Below are 21,510 nucleotides of genomic sequence, written 5' to 3'. Positions count from 1 at the left end.
GTGAAACCTACCCTTTAGTGTGATCGACCGTCTTGGAAGACCCCGTCACTGAATCAAAGCGTTTGATTAGTCCAAAATACACCTTCATTAGATATGGTGGCTTCAATATAGGATCTCCTTGCGAGATCAGAGTCGATCTCTTGTGACATTGTAATGCCCCAAAATCTCTGATGAGGTTTAATGATTGGATAAGTAAGCCGGGAGGGCCATAATTGATTTATTATGCTTTTAAATTATTATATGCATGTTTATGTGAATTATATTATTATATGATGATAAATGCATGCATGTAGGTCCACATTTCATCATAAGGGAATTTTGGTGATTTGGCTTGTTGAGGGTGTTTAACGCCCAAACGTGACTTCCACTTAGCGATAGTCGTAGTATAGATGGGCGGTCGATTCCACAAGGAGGCAAAGAAATAAAGTTAATCAATAAATAAATGTTAGAGATAAATAATATGAAGAAAATAGAACAAGTGATATTTTTGTGGTTTTTGAAATTTAAATATTATAAATAAAGATATAATAAAGTGTGATGTAACAATAGGTAACAAATAAGAAGGATCAAGAGTCACCAATATGCATACTTATTTATTTGGATCTTTGATTTACAAAAATTACACAAATGGATAGTTCACATCCCAACTATTCATTTGGAAGATTTATCATTAAAGCACAAATATATTTCACAAAATGTATTCAAGTGATTATTATTCTTTACCATGAAAAGATGAGATAAATCTTATGAGAAATCTAAAAATGACATTATACCATTGACAATAATGCAATAAAAGATTGGACATAAAACCTAACACAAATATTACTTTTACTATTTATAAAATACATAGAAAGAACATGACTAATTCTATATAGATTTAGTAAAAGTAAATATATATGAATGAGATGGAGAAAATGATGAAGATATTATCTATATTATTTTCACTAATTTGATAATACATAGAAAGTGCATGACAAAATCTATATACTATTAGTAAATATAAATATAGATAACAAGATGAAGAAGTAGAGATGAAAGAAAATAAATCACTCAAATATATAAAATTTAAGCACATGGTGACTCAAAAATACCAAACAAAGTCATAATGCATATAGGATCATCCTAACCTTCCTAAGGAAGGTTAGCCTATTATGCTAGACATTCTCATGAAATTCTAAAGAGAAAATATGAGAAATGAGACTAAAATTTGGTAGAGTTTTGCTACCTAAAAATTACATACCAAATGTGAAGAAAGTGTCCCTATTTATAGATGGGGAAAATGACTAAAAAGAAATTAAACAACAATTTGGGGTTTACAAAATAAATCTGAAATATTAATAATAAAATATGATTTTCAAAAATCAAATCTTATTATAAATATTAACCTAGTTTTTTTTTGGTAACTCAGCAGTGTATTTCATTACTTTCAAAACCAATTTACAAACAAATGGCACCCATTAAGGCCCAAACATACTTCTGTTAACTGTACAATGGTTTCTATTTATAAAACAGTATACCAGTCAAGATCTTTGGCAGATACTTTCTTTGGCCATACACTTTGTATTCTAGTCTTACTAGCTACTTTAGTCTTCTGTACAATACTTGTTGGATTATCAAGGGAAGATAACCAAATACTTTCATTTCTTGCCCTCCATAAGTGGTACACTAGTGCAGCCATGATTGCTGAAAAGACCATTTTCCTGAACCTTGTTGCCTTCATTCTGCCAATTGCCCTCACAAGACCAGTTAGTTGCCTCCCAGTTATGTTCCAGCAGACCCATTTCTTAACCTGTTGAAGGCACTCACTAGAATATGGGCAGTCAAAGAAGAGATGGGAAGTTGTTTCATCTGCTATTTTGCAAAACTGACATTTAGCTTCCGAAAGAATATTGAAACTATGTAATCTTGCTTTAGTCTTCAATCTGTCTTGGATAGCTAACCATAACATGAAACTGTGCTTTGGGGTATTCAATCTCCCCCAAACCTCCTTGCTCCAATTAACCCTATCATGAACTGGATTAAGAAGTCTGTAACCCTCTGCTATCTTATATTTCCTGTTATTAAAACATGTATCAACAAGATGCTTAATCTGTTCTTTAACTGCTATAACCTTCCTCCAATACCAGCTGCTATTAGCTGGTGCAATGTAATCCCACCATACTCTACCTTTTATGTACACACTATGCACCCATCTAACCCACAAATTGTCTTCTTTGGCTGCCACTGCCCAAACATATTTAAACATAGCAGCTTTGTTCCATTCAGAGATTTTTTTGATACCGATACCTCCTGCTACTTTAGGCTTGCACAAGCTATCCCAAGATATTTGCCCTGCTCCAACCATCACTCGTTTACCTGTCCACAAGTATGCTCGGAAAATAGCTTCAATCTCTTTAATCACCTTCCTAGGCAGCAACATGATTTGACTCCAGTAGGCCTGAATTGAGAGAAGAACAGAGTTAATCAAGACTGCCCTCCCTGCAAAAGAAATATTCCTTGTGCTCCAAGACCTGATTCTAGCAGTCATTTTATCCACTAGCAAGCTACATTCCTTTGCACAGATGCGCTTAGGACAGATGGGTACACCTAAGTAATTGAACGGTACCTCACTCTTCCTAAACCTGATACTTCCAATATGCGCTGCACCTCATTTGAGCTCATCCCACTGCTAAATATTGCAGATTTCGAAGCATTAGGCTGTAGACCTGATGTTTGCGAAAATAATTTGAGGCCCTGTAGTAGATAACATATACTCTTATAATCTCCATTACAGAACAGAAGTACATCATCAGCAAACATTAGATGATTTAACTTCAGCTCCTTGCATCTGTTATGATAAGCAAAGTCAGATTTCTGTCCCACTTTTTGCATTATTCTTGTGAGGTATTCCATTCCCAACACAAAAATAAGAGGTGACATCGGATCCCCTTGTCGCAGCCCTCGTTTAGCCTCAAAATATCCATGCAGCGACCCATTAATCATAAGTGAAAAACGAGGTGTTCTTATACATGTCATGACCAGCTGAACAAAAGGCTCAGGGAAATTAAAACCAAACAACACTTCTTCAATAAAGCTCCACTCGATGGTATCATAAGCCTTTTGTAAGTCTAGTCTAGTCCTCAAAGACTGGCTTTTGAGGACTTTCTCCCATAATTATAGACTAGGTCTTGGCAAATCATAATGTTGTGCGCTATAAATCGGCCATGAACAAAACCTCCTTGATTTTGCGCCACAAGGCTAGGGAGTATTGTTTTGAGCCTCGAGCAAATCAGCTTCGTAGCTGCTTTATAAATGACATTACAGCATGCTATTGGTCTGTAATCCTTTACTGTATTCGGGCATTTGGTTTTAGGAACAAGTGTAATCACTATGGAATTGATCTCTTTAAGCAGCTGCCCAGTCTTTAAGAAGGAGCAAATAGCTTCAGCAACTTCATCTCCAATTATAGTCCACTTTTCTTGGTAAAAATAACTCCCATAGCCATCCGGTCCTGGTGCTTTATTTCCAGTGATTGCAAATATCACTTTCCTTACCTCATCTTTTGAGTAGTTTGCCAAAAGCATTTCTGATTGGGACACTGTAACTGTAGGACCGTGAGCCATCACACCAGCCAGTACTGTCTTCCTTTGTAGCATCTTACTACCCAAAGCTCTTGATAGAAGCTTAAAAAAGCTTCAATAACTTGTATAGGTTCATCTACCCGAGTCCCTCTTGCATCAATAATAGATAGAATTCTGTTTTGTCTTCTTCTTTCCCGAATACTAAGATGAAACAAAGCTGAATTCTCATCTCCATGTCTAGCCCAACTCAGTTTCGACTTCTGCTGTAGAAAGGAGACATAATCCTTGTGAACCTTTGTATATTTATTCCTAGCCTCCAGCTCTACACCATGCAAATCAAAGTTCAAAGGATCACACTTAAGCCTTTCTTGACAGTCCATTAGGTGATCTCTAGCATGAGTCTCGACACTTATTATATCAGAATAGCCTTGAGTATTGATCTCCTTGAACACTGGCTTTAGTCCCTTCAACTTGGTAATTAGCTTATACATTTTTGTCCCTGTAAAAGGTTGCTTCCAGATCTCTGCAACTTTCTTACCATACTCTGGGTGCGTAGACCACATATTGAAATACTTGAAAGGCTTCCTACCACAAGGAACTTTTGCATATACCGTGAGGACAACTGGTGTATGATCAAACAGCCCCTCATTCATAAAAACTGTCTCACTCTATTGCCAATCCTCTCCTATTTTGCTAAGATATCATTAAAGTCACCCATCACAATCCAAGGCCCCTTAATATTCAGATCTTGAAGGTCTTTCCAGAGCCATTTTCGCCCCTCCTCATCATTAAAAGCATACACATAAGTGACAAAAAAGAAATTCTTATGATCAACTGTTGTAACTCCAAGATGGATCATCTGGCTTGTACACTTAATGATATTAATATGAAAACTAGAGGGGTTCCAGCTAACCACAATTCGCCCTCCTGAATGCCATGCATTATTTGAAGTGAAGCACCAACCAACAAACAAATTCAAGTATAAGGCTCCTAGTTTCTGAGCCTTCACTCTTGTCTCGAGCAGACCAACCAAACCAACTCTCTGAGAAGCAATGAATTGCTTTACTAATCGTTGTTTTTGTTGGTTGTTAATCCCTCGGACATTCCAGCTGAGTACTTTATCCATTTGAAAGAGGAGGTGCTGCCCCCCCTCCTGTATTTTCACTTTGGGCTCCAGCATCTATCATATTTTGGGGCTGCTGTTCCTTATGTTCATTTTGCACCACTCCCCCCCCCCCCCCCCATTCAAATCTAGCACCTGAAATGAATTAGTGACACAAGTATTAATTGGAGGGTCCTGTGCTTTAACCTTCCAGACCTTCATTGCTGGCTTAAATCCATCCGGATCAGCACTTGTGTTCAAATTAGGTGCCATATTCTTATTCAAATCTAGCATTGACACTCCCGGTTCAACTGATTTCTCTGTTTTCTTAACCACCCATTCAGGCTTCCTTCCTTCTTTTCGCCTACACATATTGGTATCATGACCCATTCCTTGACAGTGGTCACATATTAATGGTTTCCACTCATACGTGACAGCCACTGAGGTGTTACTACCATGCTCATCCTCAAACCAAATCAAATCTGGAAAAACTTGCTTCAGAGAAACTTCAATGAGTACCCTAGGATAGCTTAACTTGTCCGTAATTTTAGTGATAGAGTCGACCATCAAAGGCTTTCCTACTTGACTGATTATCTTGAATAAGGACTTCTCTCCCCAATATTTCAGTTCAAGATCATCCAATTGAACCCAGATTAGAACCGATTGAATGTCCTGCTTCTTGAAGTTAACATTAGGGTCCCATGCCTTCATAATAACAGGCCTCTTATCGAAAAAAATATACCCCCCTGAAATCACTTGATCCCTGTACTCAACAGAATCAAAACGAATTAAGAAGATGCCATATGACAACTTGCCCAATTTGTCTACTTTATCCTTCCAAACACGTCGAGAAAACCCCTCTATAACTGATAATGGTGGATTTTCTCCTACCACATAGCACACCATAGAGGATTTCCAGTAGTCCACTTCATCCTCAATGTCTTCCATAGTTATCTTAATTTTCTGTTTTTCAGTAGACTCGGCAAATTTGGACTCCAGATTTTGCATCACATTGCCAGGTCTCAAGATAGGAGGTGTGACGTTCTTACCTTGAGACACTGCAGATGTCGTATGCCGATGGGCTTCCATAAATTGCTTCGCTTCCATGACTTGAGCAAATTTCATACGAATGTCTTCCCGCTGTTGGTGCTCCTGTATGACTGTGCTAAATGAGACCTCCTCAGTACCATTTGCAAATGGCAGATGATTTTCGACTTGTTCCGCTTCAATTTCCTCATCTGAAAATTGTAGTGGTTCAATTCCGAGAACTTCATCCATAGTTTTTGTTTTCCTCACATCAGAACTAGAGTCAGGCCCTCGTTTTTTCTTTTTCTTATTAGCTGATTTAGGCTTGCTCTGCAACTTCGCCCTCGTCTTCGCCATGGCACCAGCTCAGAGAGCTGAGAGAAAGCTAGAGAGAGAAAGCCTTCTTATAACTTATAAAATTATATTTATAAAAATATTGTAAATATATATATTTAAATCTATATTAAATAATAATTAATAAAATATGTCAAATTCAATGTATAATTATTAATAAATGAAAATAACATAAATGTATAACTACAATGTACATATCTATATAATGTTGAAAATATATAAAGTTATTTTAGAAGTCTAAATTAATAATTAATTTTATCATAAATTTTTACTATGTATAAGACAGCATGAATATAAATATATTTAATATTAAGACATTATTACTATATCAATGCATATTTTATAAAAGTAGTATCAAGAAATATTATAATTTATTATAATGTGAAATTTATTTCTAGACTAAATTTTTTTATGATTATATGAAAGTGGAGATTTTACTGTATATATATTAATCTTTTAATATGACAACATATAACTATATCTATTAAAAAAACATGTGTTGAAAAAGTAAACCAATTTATTGTTAAATTATTTTTACAGGTTATGCATGAATCATTCATCGAAAGTATGGCTTGTATTTCTTTGAAGGCCACCATTAGGAGTCAATAAGCAATACCCTGTCATGCTTACATAAAGAACAAGTCATATGCATGATTTGAATAATAATAATAATAATAATAATAATAATAATAATAATAATAATAATAATAATATATTTGACCATACACCAAAATAACCTAGTTATTTTGGTGTATGGTCAAATGCCCTTTTTCAAAAGCACCAAAAAAGATGAGCTTTAAAGCTCAAAATAGAAATTTTGCAAGGCCCAATGTGCACAAAAAGTTGGGCCAAGGGTGGCTGGTGGCAGCTGGTCCATTGAACAATCCCAGCCAATCAGAGCATGCCACGTCGATAGGTGGAGCTGGCTGGTTGGGTCTTGGAGTTGTGGGCCTTCAGAGGTGATTGGGAGAGCTGGCCTTGCTGGAGCTAGATTTGGGCCTTGGAGTTGTACGTTGGGCTTGGTGAAACAATGCATTTGGGTCAATGCATTTGGGAAGGAGGCTGAAGGAGGATTGATGGAGGCTGTTGAAGGGAATTGGCACGTGCACACAAAATGGCTGAGTTGAAGGAGCTGCCTGGGACGCGTGGCGGGCGGTGGTGGTGACACGTGGCGGCTGGGCAAAGAGAAGAGAAAGCTTGTGCTGGGCTTGGGCCGAAAAAATGGGATCATTCACTTCAAAAATGCCACATTCCCTTTTGTTTTTTTTCAGATTTAACTTTCTTTATTCTTTCTTTTTTCTTTATGTCAAAATATCAATTAATTCCTACAAAATAGCAATAAATTAAATCATGATCAAATATTTTCATCCATAAAATATATCATATTAATTAAATGAAAATAATAATCAAAACTTAATTTATTTTGTCATTTAAGATCAATAAAAGTGCACTTTTCACCTCTAATCAGAGGGTAAGAGGGTAAGCTTTCTATGTGGATAGGACGTATCAAAACCTTTTGCTTCTTTTATAATAAAGGAAATATATAAGAATAATATTGTGTTGGGTCATAACGAGGTTGATTTCGGGGCTCGGGGTGAGTCTCGGGGTAAGTTGATGATTAGTGCATTACCGGGAATTAAAGGGTAATGAGATATGATTTAATTACTATTTGGGAATAATGGGAATTGGAGGGCGTTAATTATGATTAATGTTGCGAAATTTGTAGCTATGCAAGTGCACACAGTCGCAAACTCGTAATAAAATGGTAAAACCAAGTATCGTCCTCAAGGACTGAGTTATCAATTACCAGTCAATTAATTTCTTGTTCTATTTGATGAATTGAAATTCTTGATTTTTATAAATTGCAGAAACAATAATTGAAAATTGAATAGAATAACAACTAATGGAAAAACTTTTAATTTAATCACTGAGAAACAATGAGGATATTCAATCCCTTCAACTATCCTCCCTATTATTCCCTAATGCAAAGTGTGAATTCTTCTTCTTTTGACCTAATTCAATTAACAAGTTGATAAAGCAGCCTATAATCATACTATGAATTATAAACTCAACCTAGATGACAATTTCCTATATTTCTATGGTAAATTGAACCACGCAGGTAGCATTAATCTCAATCAACTTAATAACAGTTACACAATTAATTCAGATACTTTCGTTCTAAATTAGAATTATGTCCAATATAACCACAGCATAATTAAATCTCACTTCTCAGATTTTGACTTAAAAACATATATAAATAACTAAAGATGGCCAATCAATAATCAATTTAAAAGAACAGATTATATGGAATTGAAGAAGATTGAAGAAGAAGAATATTAAAATTGCATTAGTTCATAACAGGAATTCAAGTGATTCAATTAAACATCCTAAACAGAAAATTAATTCATAACTATAGTGCTAATCAAAACAGAAATTAAAGATAACATCAAGAAGAAGAAAAACATGTAAAAATACTCTAAGCTTGAGCCTTCAAAACCAGCATTCACCCACAATCCATACGTGCTTCTCTCTTCTTTTTCCCATCTTAAAAACCTAATTTTTCGAATTTTAAAGAGGCGGGCCGCGGCTCTACATACACTATGCCGCGGCCCGTGTCCAAATTCCTGGGCAAAAAGCCCTTTCCATGCCGCGGCTCTCCGAAGCCATGCCGCGGCCCGTACCAACAAGTTCTGGGCAAAATGCCCATCTATGCCGCGGCTCTCTATAGCTATGCCGCGGCCCGAAGATGTCCTCAAAAACAATGCTTCTGTTTCTCCCCCTAGCCGCGGCTCCACTTTGCTCATGCCGTGGCTCTTAAGGAATTTTTCAATTCTTCAAGTTTTCATCCCAAAATTTCACCAACACTTCCAAATTGTGTTGAGAACCATTCTTTATCAAAATATGATGAAAAACTTGATTATTTCTTCCCTTTCTTTGGCATTTTCTTCCACATGCTCAATTCTTCCTGATATTCACAAAAACAAACAAACAAAGCATAAACCCGCACTAAATGAAAGAAAAACGAAATAAAAGACTACTAAAAACATCACCAAAACATAACAAAAACTAGACTCAACAATTAACGAGATAGGTAGGAAAGTACGACTTTGCCCTTGGGGGCTGTTAAGAGGTGAGTTAGGCATGGGGGGTATTTTGGTCATTTGACCTAGGTTATATATTAAGTTTGAAGGCTGTGGAACTTGTAAAATAGAGCATTGGTTTCTTCCCTCCCGTTCATCTTTTCTCTTCCTTTTCCTTTGAAATTTTGAAGCAAGTTTGGGGATTCAAACTTGGAGATTGAAGCTTGAAGTCTTAGGCTAGTGTTCAGCCATTGAAGAGGATTCAATTCAAGTTTGAGGTAAGGTTTTAGTTCAATTTTATGGTTCCTTGCTCTGTTTTTGTGTTAGTTTTAAGATTGGAGTTTTGATCATAGAAATGGGAATTTGATGAAGTTTTGAATGGTTTAAGGCTTAGGTTTTGTTGGATATATGGTGGATAAGTTGTGGTAATAATTAGGATTTTTGCTTTGTGGTATTGGAAGTGTTTTAATAGGATTTTGAAATGAGCTCGAAGGGGAAAAACATGGGTTTTTGGCTGAGTTTCAGGTGGGGCCACGGCTCTGTTCTAGAGCGTTGCAGCCCAAGCTTGTTGAAGATGAGGGGTAGTGCTGAAGGGCCATTGGGCCGCAGCATGGGGATGTAGGGCCACGGTGCGTGCTGATGGTTGGAAGGTGGCCACTTATGTTTGGGGAGGCGGGCCACGAAATGGTGGAGTAGGGCCGCAACCCTTAGTGGCATTTTGGCCAGAATTGAGTTTTTGTCTTGGGAATTCAAACCTTAGGCCTCAGGATCGTTCCTGCTACCCGGTTTAGTAGGATTCGATGTCCCAGAGGCTAGGTCTTGGTCCGGGAACCTTTTATTATTCATTTAATTGATGGAATCCCATAATTGGTTATTACTAGGTGACCGCCAAGGAACTAAAAGGATGATCGTTCTCAAGGGTCGTTCTTTTACTAATTCTCACTCGAACCAGAGGTAAGAAAACAACACCCCATATGTGACATGCATGGTTATTCATGAGGCATGTTGAGTGTTTAAATGTGGACATTGATTGCATATCAAATGCTTAGCAAATCTTGCTTACTTGTGAATGACACTGATTTATTAGTCAGAATTGACAATGGTATCGGTATTAACTGTGAAGTTGTGACTTATTAGTCAAGTTCGGCAGTAGTACTGAGCACTGGTCGTATGGTGTTTATGAGTCAAGAATGGTATTAGCGTGTTTAACGCGAGCTGAAAAGATTAGATCTAATCGACATAGGCATTGAATGACTCATCATGAGCATTAATGCCTGACCGACCCCAAGTTCGATGAAAAACAAAAGTGCTTGTCTAGTGTAATGGCTAGTTACTAGAGCCAGGGCTAGAAGGCCCAGGTGACTGCATCGTCCCATGGATAAGGGTGCGGAACCCACATTAGTGACTCACTCATTAGTCACTCATCTAGTTTAAGCTAGTGACTCTATGGTCACTCATTTGGTTTACATTAGTGACTCCATGGTCACTCATTTGGTTCACACTAGTGACTCACTTATTAGTCACTCATCTGGTTTAAGTTTGTGACTCCAAGGTCACTCATTTGCTAAGGGTGCGGACCCCACATTAGTGACTTACAACTCACTCACTCATCTATTTAGGGCTATAAGCTCTATATGATTATCATAATCATCACCTGATATTATATACATGCAGTAATGAGTTTTTTTGCTGAGCCTTGGCTCACGGGTGCTATGTGGTGCAGGTAAAGGGAAAGAAAAGCTCACTCAACCTTTAGTGGAGAGCTTAGGTGGCGATGTGTACATATGCGGTCGCTTGACCACCATGACCAAGGAGTTTTTCGGAGGAACTAGGCGTTAACCCTATTTTTGACGCTTGGGTTGGCGAGTTGTAATTTTTACACTGTAATGACCATTTTGGATTGTAAATAACTTGTAAACGCTTTTATGGGCCCATGAATAGTTTAATGTTTTAAATTAAATATATAAAATCCAATTGGTTCATTATTTTGGTCTAAAATTTCTTAGGTCCATAATAGGTATGTTAAAAATGTCCATGAGAAAAATTATGTCAAAAATATAATTTTTACTTATTGAAAAAAGTTCACAAAATTGGCTGTCCAAATACTTGGAGTTAGAACTTGAAATTTCAGTATAGGTTAAGATAATTTATTATTGGGAATAATAATTTTCTAAGTTAAGTTCGGGTTTTCGAGAGGGGTATTTTGGTCATTTTACCCATAGGGCTCGAGTTTGGGCCGGGAGTTGGGAATTTAGGATTTTGTTTCTTAAATCCCTATGCTTATTTTAAGATCTTAGTAAGTCATAAACTAAGTCATATTGTCCCAATATATTTATAGGTTCTAAAAGCGACTAGAAACACTATGGCATTTTTCATGAAAAGTTAAGGACAAAAGGTAAGGAAGTATACAACAAGAGTAACTTAGTTTTGTGAAATGTTAGATATGAATGTGTGCATGCTATGAATGCTGCCAGATTAAATGTGCGTCTGTATATCTGAATTATATGACTAGAAATGTGCATGATAGCACCCATCTTTCGGGGTTGAATGCACTAGTTATGTTTGAATGTTGTAAGTACAAATGTTGTGATTTTGTGCTTGCAATGTGAACTCTGTAAATGTGGTCCCCATATAGCAATACAATGGGACTTACCACAATACAGGTATCGTCATCGTGGAATTAGCGTAGTATGCCCTTTGGTATGGGAGGTAAGTATTTTCTAGGTTGCGGAGGCCGCAAGACTCATGATCTCTATGTTGAACCCAATGGCCAGGAAATTGTTTATGATGAATGAATGATATTTATGATGCAATAGTTGACTTGTGAATGTCTCAGATGTATTTCTAGTTAATTTAAAGTTTACATTGCATAATTTTTATGCCATGAATTTGAGACTTGTGTTCTCTAGTATGTACTTAGTTTTCTTACTAGGCGTTATGTTAGGAATTGTGCCCTTTAAAGTATATGTGTTGAACAGTGTTTTATGAAATAAATAATTAAAATGAATTTTTGCATATATTAATTGTTTATTATAATTATTAGAATAATATTATATGAATATAAGACAATTCTCAAATTCGTTATTGTGACTACAACCTTGTCTTGGTACGAGAGGATTAATAATGTAGAGAACAAATTTAAATAGTTCGCAGTAAAACAAAGTTATATGTAATTTTTGGATTAAATACTGTAAGTATGGTTCACTAGTATTATGAATACATGTAATCTAGATCTGGATTACTGATTTAGTAGAACATCTTAGTGGATGAACTTTGAATAAAGTGGTTATGCATGAATGAGACCCGATATATTATTAATACTTAACTAAATACCGTTTGTTTTATAAGTATTAATTAAACATATCATTTGGATGGTAATATAAAAATTGATCTTAATCCTGAAGTTATTATGAACTCTTGTTTATCTCATTTGGGTTATTTGATTCACTCGTTGTGGGTTGTCAAAATGATCAGGCTGAAAACTTTTGTTTTGGGAACTCATTGGTGTAAATGGCTGGGAACATAATATACAAATATGGAATCTATACATTTCCGAGAGGAATTGAATAATGGTTCTCTTAAGAGTTAGCTTTTGGAACTAAAAGGTTATCGAGCTCAAATTCATAAAATAGTTTATGAATTAACCTTCACTAGTAAAGTTAATAGTACTTAACTAAATAAGATATAATTAAAGAGGTAAAATATTATCTTAATTCTACATTAATTATGAACTATTAATTGAGAATTGAGTTGGATGTAATGATCAAATCGATGAATGCTTTTTACATTTAAAAAGTACTCAATAAATAAATGTCTATAATTACAATAGTGCAATCTCATATTTTTAGTAGAATAATATTGAGATTAATAAATTAAGGTTATCGTATTAAAAAGTTTTAATTAATAATCAAAATTTAATGGAGCTTGAAATTATATGTTCATAGGTCCCTTAGGTGGCTCTATCAACATTATTCAAGGTAAGAGTTGGAACCAGGAAAAAAAATAAGTAAAATGACATATTTGGAAGAAATTTGTTCTTTGGGGTCAAATATGTAAATGAGACCAATTAATTGATTAATATAATTTGCTAAAATATATTTTTTTAATTAAAATGGTATATTCAAAATTGGCATTTAAATATTTAAGATGATTAATTTGAATTAGTTAGTTTTATTTATTTAAATAATGTGAAAAGATAATAAGATTAGTTATCAGGTTTAAATATTTTTAGATATATGATTATTAAATAATAATTAAATAAAAGTGATTAAGAGACATATCCTTGAAATTGGGATATGCTACACGCCAATCGCAGTGCACTGTTATTGGTGTGTGACTAGGTCCAAGACCAGTGTTGGGTATTCCTTTTATTTATTTAGTTAATTATTTAATAAGTGGTTTATATTTTGAATTTATTATTTCTTTTATAAATCTATATGATAGATAATTGTTTTAAGCAAAAACAAGTTTTTAGAGAATTCTAAGTCTTTCACACAGAGAGAAAAATATATCGTATTATTTTTCTCTATCCTTGAAAGTTGTCTCAGACCAGAAAAAATTCAAAGATCTCATGTGTTGAGAATATCTTGTGAATCACAAAATTCCCACCATAACTCTACGTGTCCACACGTGTATTGAGGTGTAGAGATACATCTTGGAAGATCTTGGTCTGAGTATTTTGGAGACTGCTTTGGATTGGATGTTCGTAGGAGATACAAAAAGATAGCAATGATTCTTGATAGTTCTAGAACTGGTAATTTCTTATCTTTTTCTATCTCATCGAATAATGTTTGCATATTAATGGATCTGATTATTTAAAGTTTGTTTGAATAATTTTGTTTGAAATCCCATGGCCCACCACCCCGTGCATTTTGCTGCGCACATTGTAAACCAATTACTAACAATTGGTATTAGAGCGATCATTAATCTCTACATACATTAATAATTGTGCGGGTAAAATATGCATTCTTATATTATTGTAATATGTGATGAATGGATGGAAGTATGTTTGATGAATTTTTGTTCTTAAGAGTCGTTAATTATATGGTGTTTTGGTTTTAGGAACTGTTCTTATTTTTTCTGGATCTACAAAATTGTAAGTCATATGGGGCATAAGATTTTTGTAATTTAATTTTTTGCACCTATAAAATTATTTTCAAAAGTTGTAACTCGAGCCCCAAGGCTGCCCGAGGACACCTAGGCGCACGCACGCCTCTAGCGCGCCCCTATTGTGCGCGCCTGGCACCCTAGTGCCCTTGCCTCGCACGCCTAGTGCCCAGTGCCCCTGCCGCACACCACTGGCGCCCCTACCTCGCCTGCCTTGTGCACTTGCTTCACCCATTGCGCCTTTGACACATAGTGCTTGGTGCGTAGGTGGCTTTCAAGCCGCCCGCACCATACCAAGCCCAATAAATTACTAATTTTCATTGACTGGCTCCTCACAAGAGCCCTAGGGCAGTGGGCTTGATCTAAATTGTTAATTTAGATTTTAAAATTCAAATTAAAATTTGAATTTAGTGGCCCAAGTTCAAAATGGGCCTAAATGACTAATTAGGCTTTAATTATTCAAGTTTAAATTTTTTAAAAGATTGTTTAAAAATCATTGAAGTCATTTATAATTCAAAATTAGGCAAAATGACATAAAAAGAATAGAAGGCCCAAAATATGGAGATGTAGATTCTACATGAAGCCTTTGTTTTATTTATATTTTATTTTGTAATTTATTGAAAGTGTTGTAATTTTTCTAGAAATACTCAAAACACCCGACTCGCAATTATTTATTTATTTACTGCATTTATTAAATGTGTTAAATAGCATTATCGTGCATTGTAACATGCCATACATATTACCCACTCAATATCTAATTAAAGCATGCATCTCATACGAGTAGTAACATGTTTTGATTAGGAATATCCTATTTGATTATATGCTTTGATTTGATTATTCATATAATTAATCTAGTACAAGGCGGTGAATTGATTTTAATTGTTAATTTCAAACCTATTTTATAATAGCTCGAGCGCTAATAGAAGATCTGGAACTGTTTGACAATTTGTACAAGTGTACTGCTAACACTTGTTAATCCCGAGCTTACCCTTTACGAGCCTACATTTCAAGGATATCTAGTTAATCTCATAATTTGGGTGTAACATATTTCCCCCTCAAATGTGTTGGTTCAAATCCTCTGAGAAGGAAACTTTTGAACTTCATTTTTGAACAACGTGCCCACCTCCACACTCGAGTGTGGACACGTGTCCTTAGAGGACTGCATACCAAGAGTACTCGAGTAATCTTTTCTCTGCGCACGCTATTTCCTATTCCCTTTTTGCCACAAATTGTGGAAATCATAAGTGGTCCATCAGATCACATTTTATCCCAGATTAAGGGCTCAGATTTCCCTTCAGATATCACATTTTTTTTGTCTATTTAAACCCCTTGTTCATCTCCTTTCATCCCTAGTTTTACACTCCCGTCTTTCAGAAAGAAAACTAGAGCCAAAAAGAAAACAAAAGATTTTTTATGTTTTCCAAACCCAAGAAGCAAATCAACATTGGTTTGTTTGGTTCTGTTGCATTGTTCCTACTTCCGATCCTTCGATCCAACATTTCTTTATTCCCCGTATCAACTTTGTGTAAGTTCATCAGACTTTATCACTCATTTTTTGTATGGTATTTTTTTATATCTATATGCATGAAAGAAAAGAAGACAATCCTGGTCCTTGTTATATATCTGTGATCTTTACTATTCATATGAGTTTTTTGATTCGTAGGGTGTATAGTTCTTTATGGGTAGAAACTTGTTTATGGCAAAAAAACTAGTAAAAATGGCCTTCTTCTAATCATGGGATAATCAGATATAGGTTTCGTGTAGAGTAAGAAATATGGCTTTGGATTAGGGTTTTAACGCACGTATCCCGATAATATCTCCTTTTTGGGTAACTGCCCATTTTTTCCTAGAAATTCGAGATACCCCAAACTGAAAGTTACTGCCCCACTCTCACCTGGGTCCACTCTCGATGCCCCAAACTTTTAATAGCTTGGTTTTGGCATTTGAATCGATCTCATTATCTCAAGCTTGCAAACTCAAGTTATCAAAAATTTTAATTCTTCCCATTCTTTCTAAATGATGGGCCCTCACCTTTTTCTTTCTTGTTGGATGTCACAGTCTTCAGAGAATCGGTGGGGGCCCGAGTTTACGATACCTTACCATCCACCGTCTCCTCAACCTGAGTCACCATTTTCTCTTAACCAGCAATTGACCAAGGAGCACAAAGAGGTCCTTGAACGAGAAGACATTAGAGCCCACTTCCGAATCCAAATTGACGAGGTCAAAGAGGGAAAAATAAGGAGGTTCTGATTTTCTGTGCATCCTGACTCGGACCTTGAAATCCGACCAGTTCTGCTAGACCCCAAGTGTAGGGTCATAATAGCCTTTTCCCCAGACGAACTTTCTTTTGAATTCATGGAGAGTACATTGAATCTTCCAACCACACACCACCTCCAAAGTTCTTTCCATCCCAGTCTCAGAGAGCTCTTTCTTCAAGGCTGAACATTATCAAAGTTCCATCACTTCCACCAGACAGATTTGAGAACTGCTGTCCTGCCATGGATTAAAGTTATCTGGAAAACTGGTGTGTCGGCCCGCTATCTCCAACAAGAGGAATTTCTTTGCTCCGGGTGAAGCCGACCCTGAAAGGAAGACAAGCTCGCAGCCTGGAGTCGCGAACATATGTGAGCTGGGGCATTACTGCCCTTGAAGGACTATTTTTGAAATTTTACTAACTACGTCGGTGTCGCCCTGTTCCAACTTCAGTTCAATTCATACAAAGTCTTGGCCGCTCTGAGGTCTCTATACCACGAGATTAAGTAGGATGGAACCTTGGAAAATGAGATCCTATATCTCTTCTGCCTCAAAAGTAATCCTTCTCGAGCTCATGGCAGGGATGGCTTTTATTAACTTTCGAGCTACCCAAAGGAGAGAAGGTTGTTCGAGGACATTCCTAACCATCATCCCAACTTCAAAACTATCTTCTTTTGGAAAGACGGTCTCGATCCTTCCCAATTCCATTCATTTCAACAGATCCGTAAGTATCTTGTCATAGTTCTCTTTAATTGTTTCGTTTTGAGCTCAAAATGCTCATTCAAACTTTCCATGCAGCCAACTATCTTCACCCACAACCCACAAAGGCCATGAATGACCATAGGGAAGCGATTCTCAAGCTCTCGTATGGTTAGCGGTCCCTCAATGATCTCCTTCATGAGGATAAGCTCCGGCTATGCGGTCTCCTTGGTGAAGGCGAGTCCACAAAAGACACAGGAATCCGCAAGTTTGTAAGATGGGAAGACGTCCATGTCCCAACCACCAAGCTTCCTTCCGAAAGGAAACTCTCGAGCTTGCACTCCCATACCATTATTCCTTGCTTAGCCGAACCTCCATGCTCAGGAACTGAAGCTCAGAACGAGGCCTCACCGAGCTCGTCCGAGGGAGGTAAAATCGTGTTAGATCTATCCAAGTGGTCTCCCACTCTTCTTAGACGAGAGTCTAATGTTGTAATTCTATTTAACAATCCTTGGAATAATTTTATGGTCTGGTCGGTGGTAGATCTTAAGGTGCATAGGTTCGATAGTTGGTTAAGGAAATACCAAACTCTGTATAATTTGAATGAATTTTGGGATATGATAGTTGTCCACTATGGGACTAATGATTATAGGGACCTATCGAGGTTCTTCCCCACTTATAGAGAGGGAACCCCTTTAGAATTGTCTGAAGACAGAGGGATTTCCTTGTCCCCGAGCTCAATCTCAAAGGAATCTTCAAGTTAGGTTTCTTTCACCTAAAAGTTTCAACACATATTTTAAAATATAATTAGCCCTTGATGTTTGTTCTTCCCTTTTTCAGGTAAGATGGATTTGGACCTTGACAACATTCTCAACCAACCCGTTGTATCCAGGGGAGCCAAACGCCACCGGGTGTCCTTGAAGGAAGTCGCCCTTCTAAGGTCACCAAAAGGTCTGAGGCATCCCTGTCGACCTCGAAGATGGCCGATTTTGGCCTTTTCACCGATCCTCTAGTGCATCTGGAATTTGCAGCCCTTCCTCTTGTGAGCTAGCCAAAGAAAGTTCGCCCCGCCTAACCTCCAATTCGAGAACGCAAACTTATTGTCTTGACCTACGTCTCTGAGTTTGTGGTCGACAATGCTGTCGACACTCCCAGAGTCCAGCTTGGTTCTAATGCTTTGACTCACGTGGGTCGAAGCCTTAGCAACCTCGGGGCTCCCCACTGGGAGTTCTTTGTGAAGTGCCCTATTCTATTACTTTGTAAAATGTCTCTCATATCATAAATAATTAGAAAATACCATTTGACATATGAAATTCAGTGGAGCCTTGATAAAACATGCAAGTTGGACCGAATAATTTAAAATAAAAATAAAGTGTTCTTATGCATCGTCTAAAGAAAAATAAAATTTAAGTACCATTGATAGGTTTAAAACTAACGTCCATAACATGATTCTTTAAAACTCGACCCTTATGTTGATCGTTTATTCGTTCATAGGATACCCCCACGCCATACACACCCAGATGTTTGAACTCTCCACATTACAACGCGTGCCAAAGAGAAACCCTATTTTTTACCTGAAAGGGGGAAAGTAAGGGGTGAGATAAAAGCCCATTAAGGAAGTACAAACAAATACAACAATATTCAAGGAAAACTAATAAGAACATATTCATATCATAAAAATCATAGCGTATCATACCATAGCCACATCATATTCCTTTCATAATCATATCGTATCACCTTCATAATCATAATCACACATCATAATCATACATCATAATCATACTCTTTGTGATCATGGCACCACTATTGTCCATGTCACATCTTGAGGTAACCAGAAAAACATAAAACTGGAAAGACCTTCTTTGTGAGGTAAATAAGATCTCACGTCCTTGAATAACCTCGGCGCGTCTGCCGTATGAGTTACATCATATCCTTAGTAACTCTTTTATTGTGTCATGTTTAGCACGCTAGCAACCCCTTGCTTTTTCATACAGCATACAAACATATGTAATCCATTTCACATCAAAATAAAGGAAACACATGTTGCAACGTACTCATCATAATATCTCAAGATAGAATTCCATATTTCCTATTACATGGTCCATCATCATACATATAACATCATTTTCCTCATAACAAACCAATCTTACCATTTCATAGCATAAACATAGAAATTCTATCTAACTTCCTTATCTCAGGTCCAAGCAAAGCAAAAATGAGAAAAACTTCACAACAAGCATATAATCATAATCAAATGTCGTCTCTTAGAGTTCACATGTCAATACTCATGGCCAACACATATACCACACGTGTGCATGGGCTATGCACACGTGGTACAAGTTGCCCAATAATTCCTAACATACACATTTTCACGTAAAATCATAAAAGAATAATGCTAATTCTACCTATTAACCCTTCATGGTTACAAAGTAAAAACCATATGTTTGAACAATAGGCATATATTTGAACATAAAAGTGCATTTGCATGTGACATGCATACGTGAGAGCGTTGTTAAAATGTAACGTTTAAAACGATTATTCCTACATGTGTTTATTTCTTGCCTTTTCAAATAAAATTCAGCAACATTATTAAACTACCATTAATTGTTTCTTTAAGTCCCAAAGTTTGATTAAGCAATTTAATACATTATTTTTACTTTATAAAAATAATTCATTTAGTTTTTTCCTAATTTCTCATAAAATAATAATGTACTATTTTAAATAGCATAGAAAATAACAACATTTGTAGTCTTTTAGAAATACTTAATAAATATTTTGTTTCCTTTAGAAAATAACTTTTCTAAATTAATAAAAAAAAATTACATGTTTAAATGTGAAAATTTATAATTTAAAGTGTGGGAAAAATGTATTTTCACTTATATTATTTAAGACTTCAATTATTTAGGTGTAAGACACTTTAATTTTAAACAAAATAATTATTTTAGCTTAATAACTCAAAGTTTCAGAAACTATTTATTTTGTTTAAAAATCATATGTGACTTTAAACCAAATTCTTTTCTCATTTAAATAAAAAAAAAACTGCACCTAAATAATAATGTGAAAAATTCATATGTACATTTTAAAATATCACATTTATATATACATAACTTATGGTATAACTTATGGTATAATACCTTTCTCATTTGTTTTATAAGAAAATCGACCAATTATTAATTCATTTAAAATCACAAACTTGGATTAAAAACCATATTTTCTTCAAAATATACAAAAAAATCTGCAGGTGTTAATTTGATAAAAACACAATTTATATGTGAAATAAAAAAATGTATCTTTGTTAATATAAACTCATACACCATCTTAAGACATTACTTGAGCATATCAAACATTGTTTCACCATCATATTCACCAATTACAAAAAAAAAAAAAAAAAAAAATCAACAAGTATAATTAACATGAAGTTCATCTTTAAATCATGCTTTTAAACAATTACTCAAACCAAAACTTTTATGTATCATCAAATCATCATTTATAAGAGACTAAAGACAAACTCCCAACTAACCAAATAACCTAGCATATTTCTAATGAGTGTAGGTGACATCAAATAAAATAAAACAAAACAAACATGCATCAATACCCTATAGGCCGAAACCCTCATCAACATCTCATATTTTCTTTTTGCATTTTACAAGAATATATATTTAAAAGACAACATTATCATAACATAGGCCAAACCAATCTTAAGCCCTAGCATGTGTCTATTAGCATTCTTTCATTATTGTCACATAAATCATTAGATTTAAAACAACCTTGAAAACATAATCATAAGATCCCATACTTCATGCATGCCCAAAAATTTCTATTCATGCTTACCTATATACACAACGCTCAAGCATACTCAAACAAATAAAATCATAGAGCCCACACGCCTATGCCATATACACTTCATAGAAAATCCCTCAAAGAACTACTCATACCTAATCAATATGCACATTCCTCATAGCCATAACAATAGAATAATGCCATAAACAACAATTTCAAAATAAAACCTCATCCCAACATTCAAAATAAATACCCTCATGTAAACAAAACAACAAGAACCAAAGTGACAAGAATAACCACCATAAGGCAAGGTTTCCATTACCTCTCTTGCTAGCACTCAAGGATCTAAACAATGGCCACCACCATGATCAAATTCCCCTAGGGATTTCAAATACACCACACAAAAGAAAAGAAAAGAAATGATCTTAGATTCAAGAAGAGGTAGAAACTAACAACATCACTATGAACCCAAATACTTACCCCTAGGGATTTTGAACCCTAGCTTCCAATCCTCTTGCAAAAAATTCCAAACCTATCACACCACACTACT

General features: G+C 35.7%; 1 protein-coding gene across 1 annotated transcript; it reads right to left on the bottom strand.

Moving 5' to 3' along the window:
• Positions 1–2,586: 2,586 nt before the first annotated feature.
• On the bottom strand, positions 2,587–3,602 carry LOC133814495 (uncharacterized). Its single transcript, XM_062247445.1, has 2 exons — positions 3,330–3,602; positions 2,587–3,021 (listed from the first exon to the last, which is right to left on the bottom strand). Exons 1-2 carry the CDS (start codon positions 3,600–3,602, stop codon positions 2,587–2,589), a joined length of 708 nt encoding a protein of 235 aa, XP_062103429.1.
• Positions 3,603–21,510: the final 17,908 nt, after the last annotated feature.

The sequence above is a fragment of the Humulus lupulus genome, chromosome 2 (assembly GCF_963169125.1).
Source record: "Humulus lupulus chromosome 2, drHumLupu1.1, whole genome shotgun sequence".
In the NCBI taxonomy this organism is placed as follows: domain Eukaryota; kingdom Viridiplantae; phylum Streptophyta; class Magnoliopsida; order Rosales; family Cannabaceae; genus Humulus; species Humulus lupulus.
Note: the sequence above shows the minus strand (reverse complement) of the source record. Positions and strands in the feature narration are given on the sequence as shown.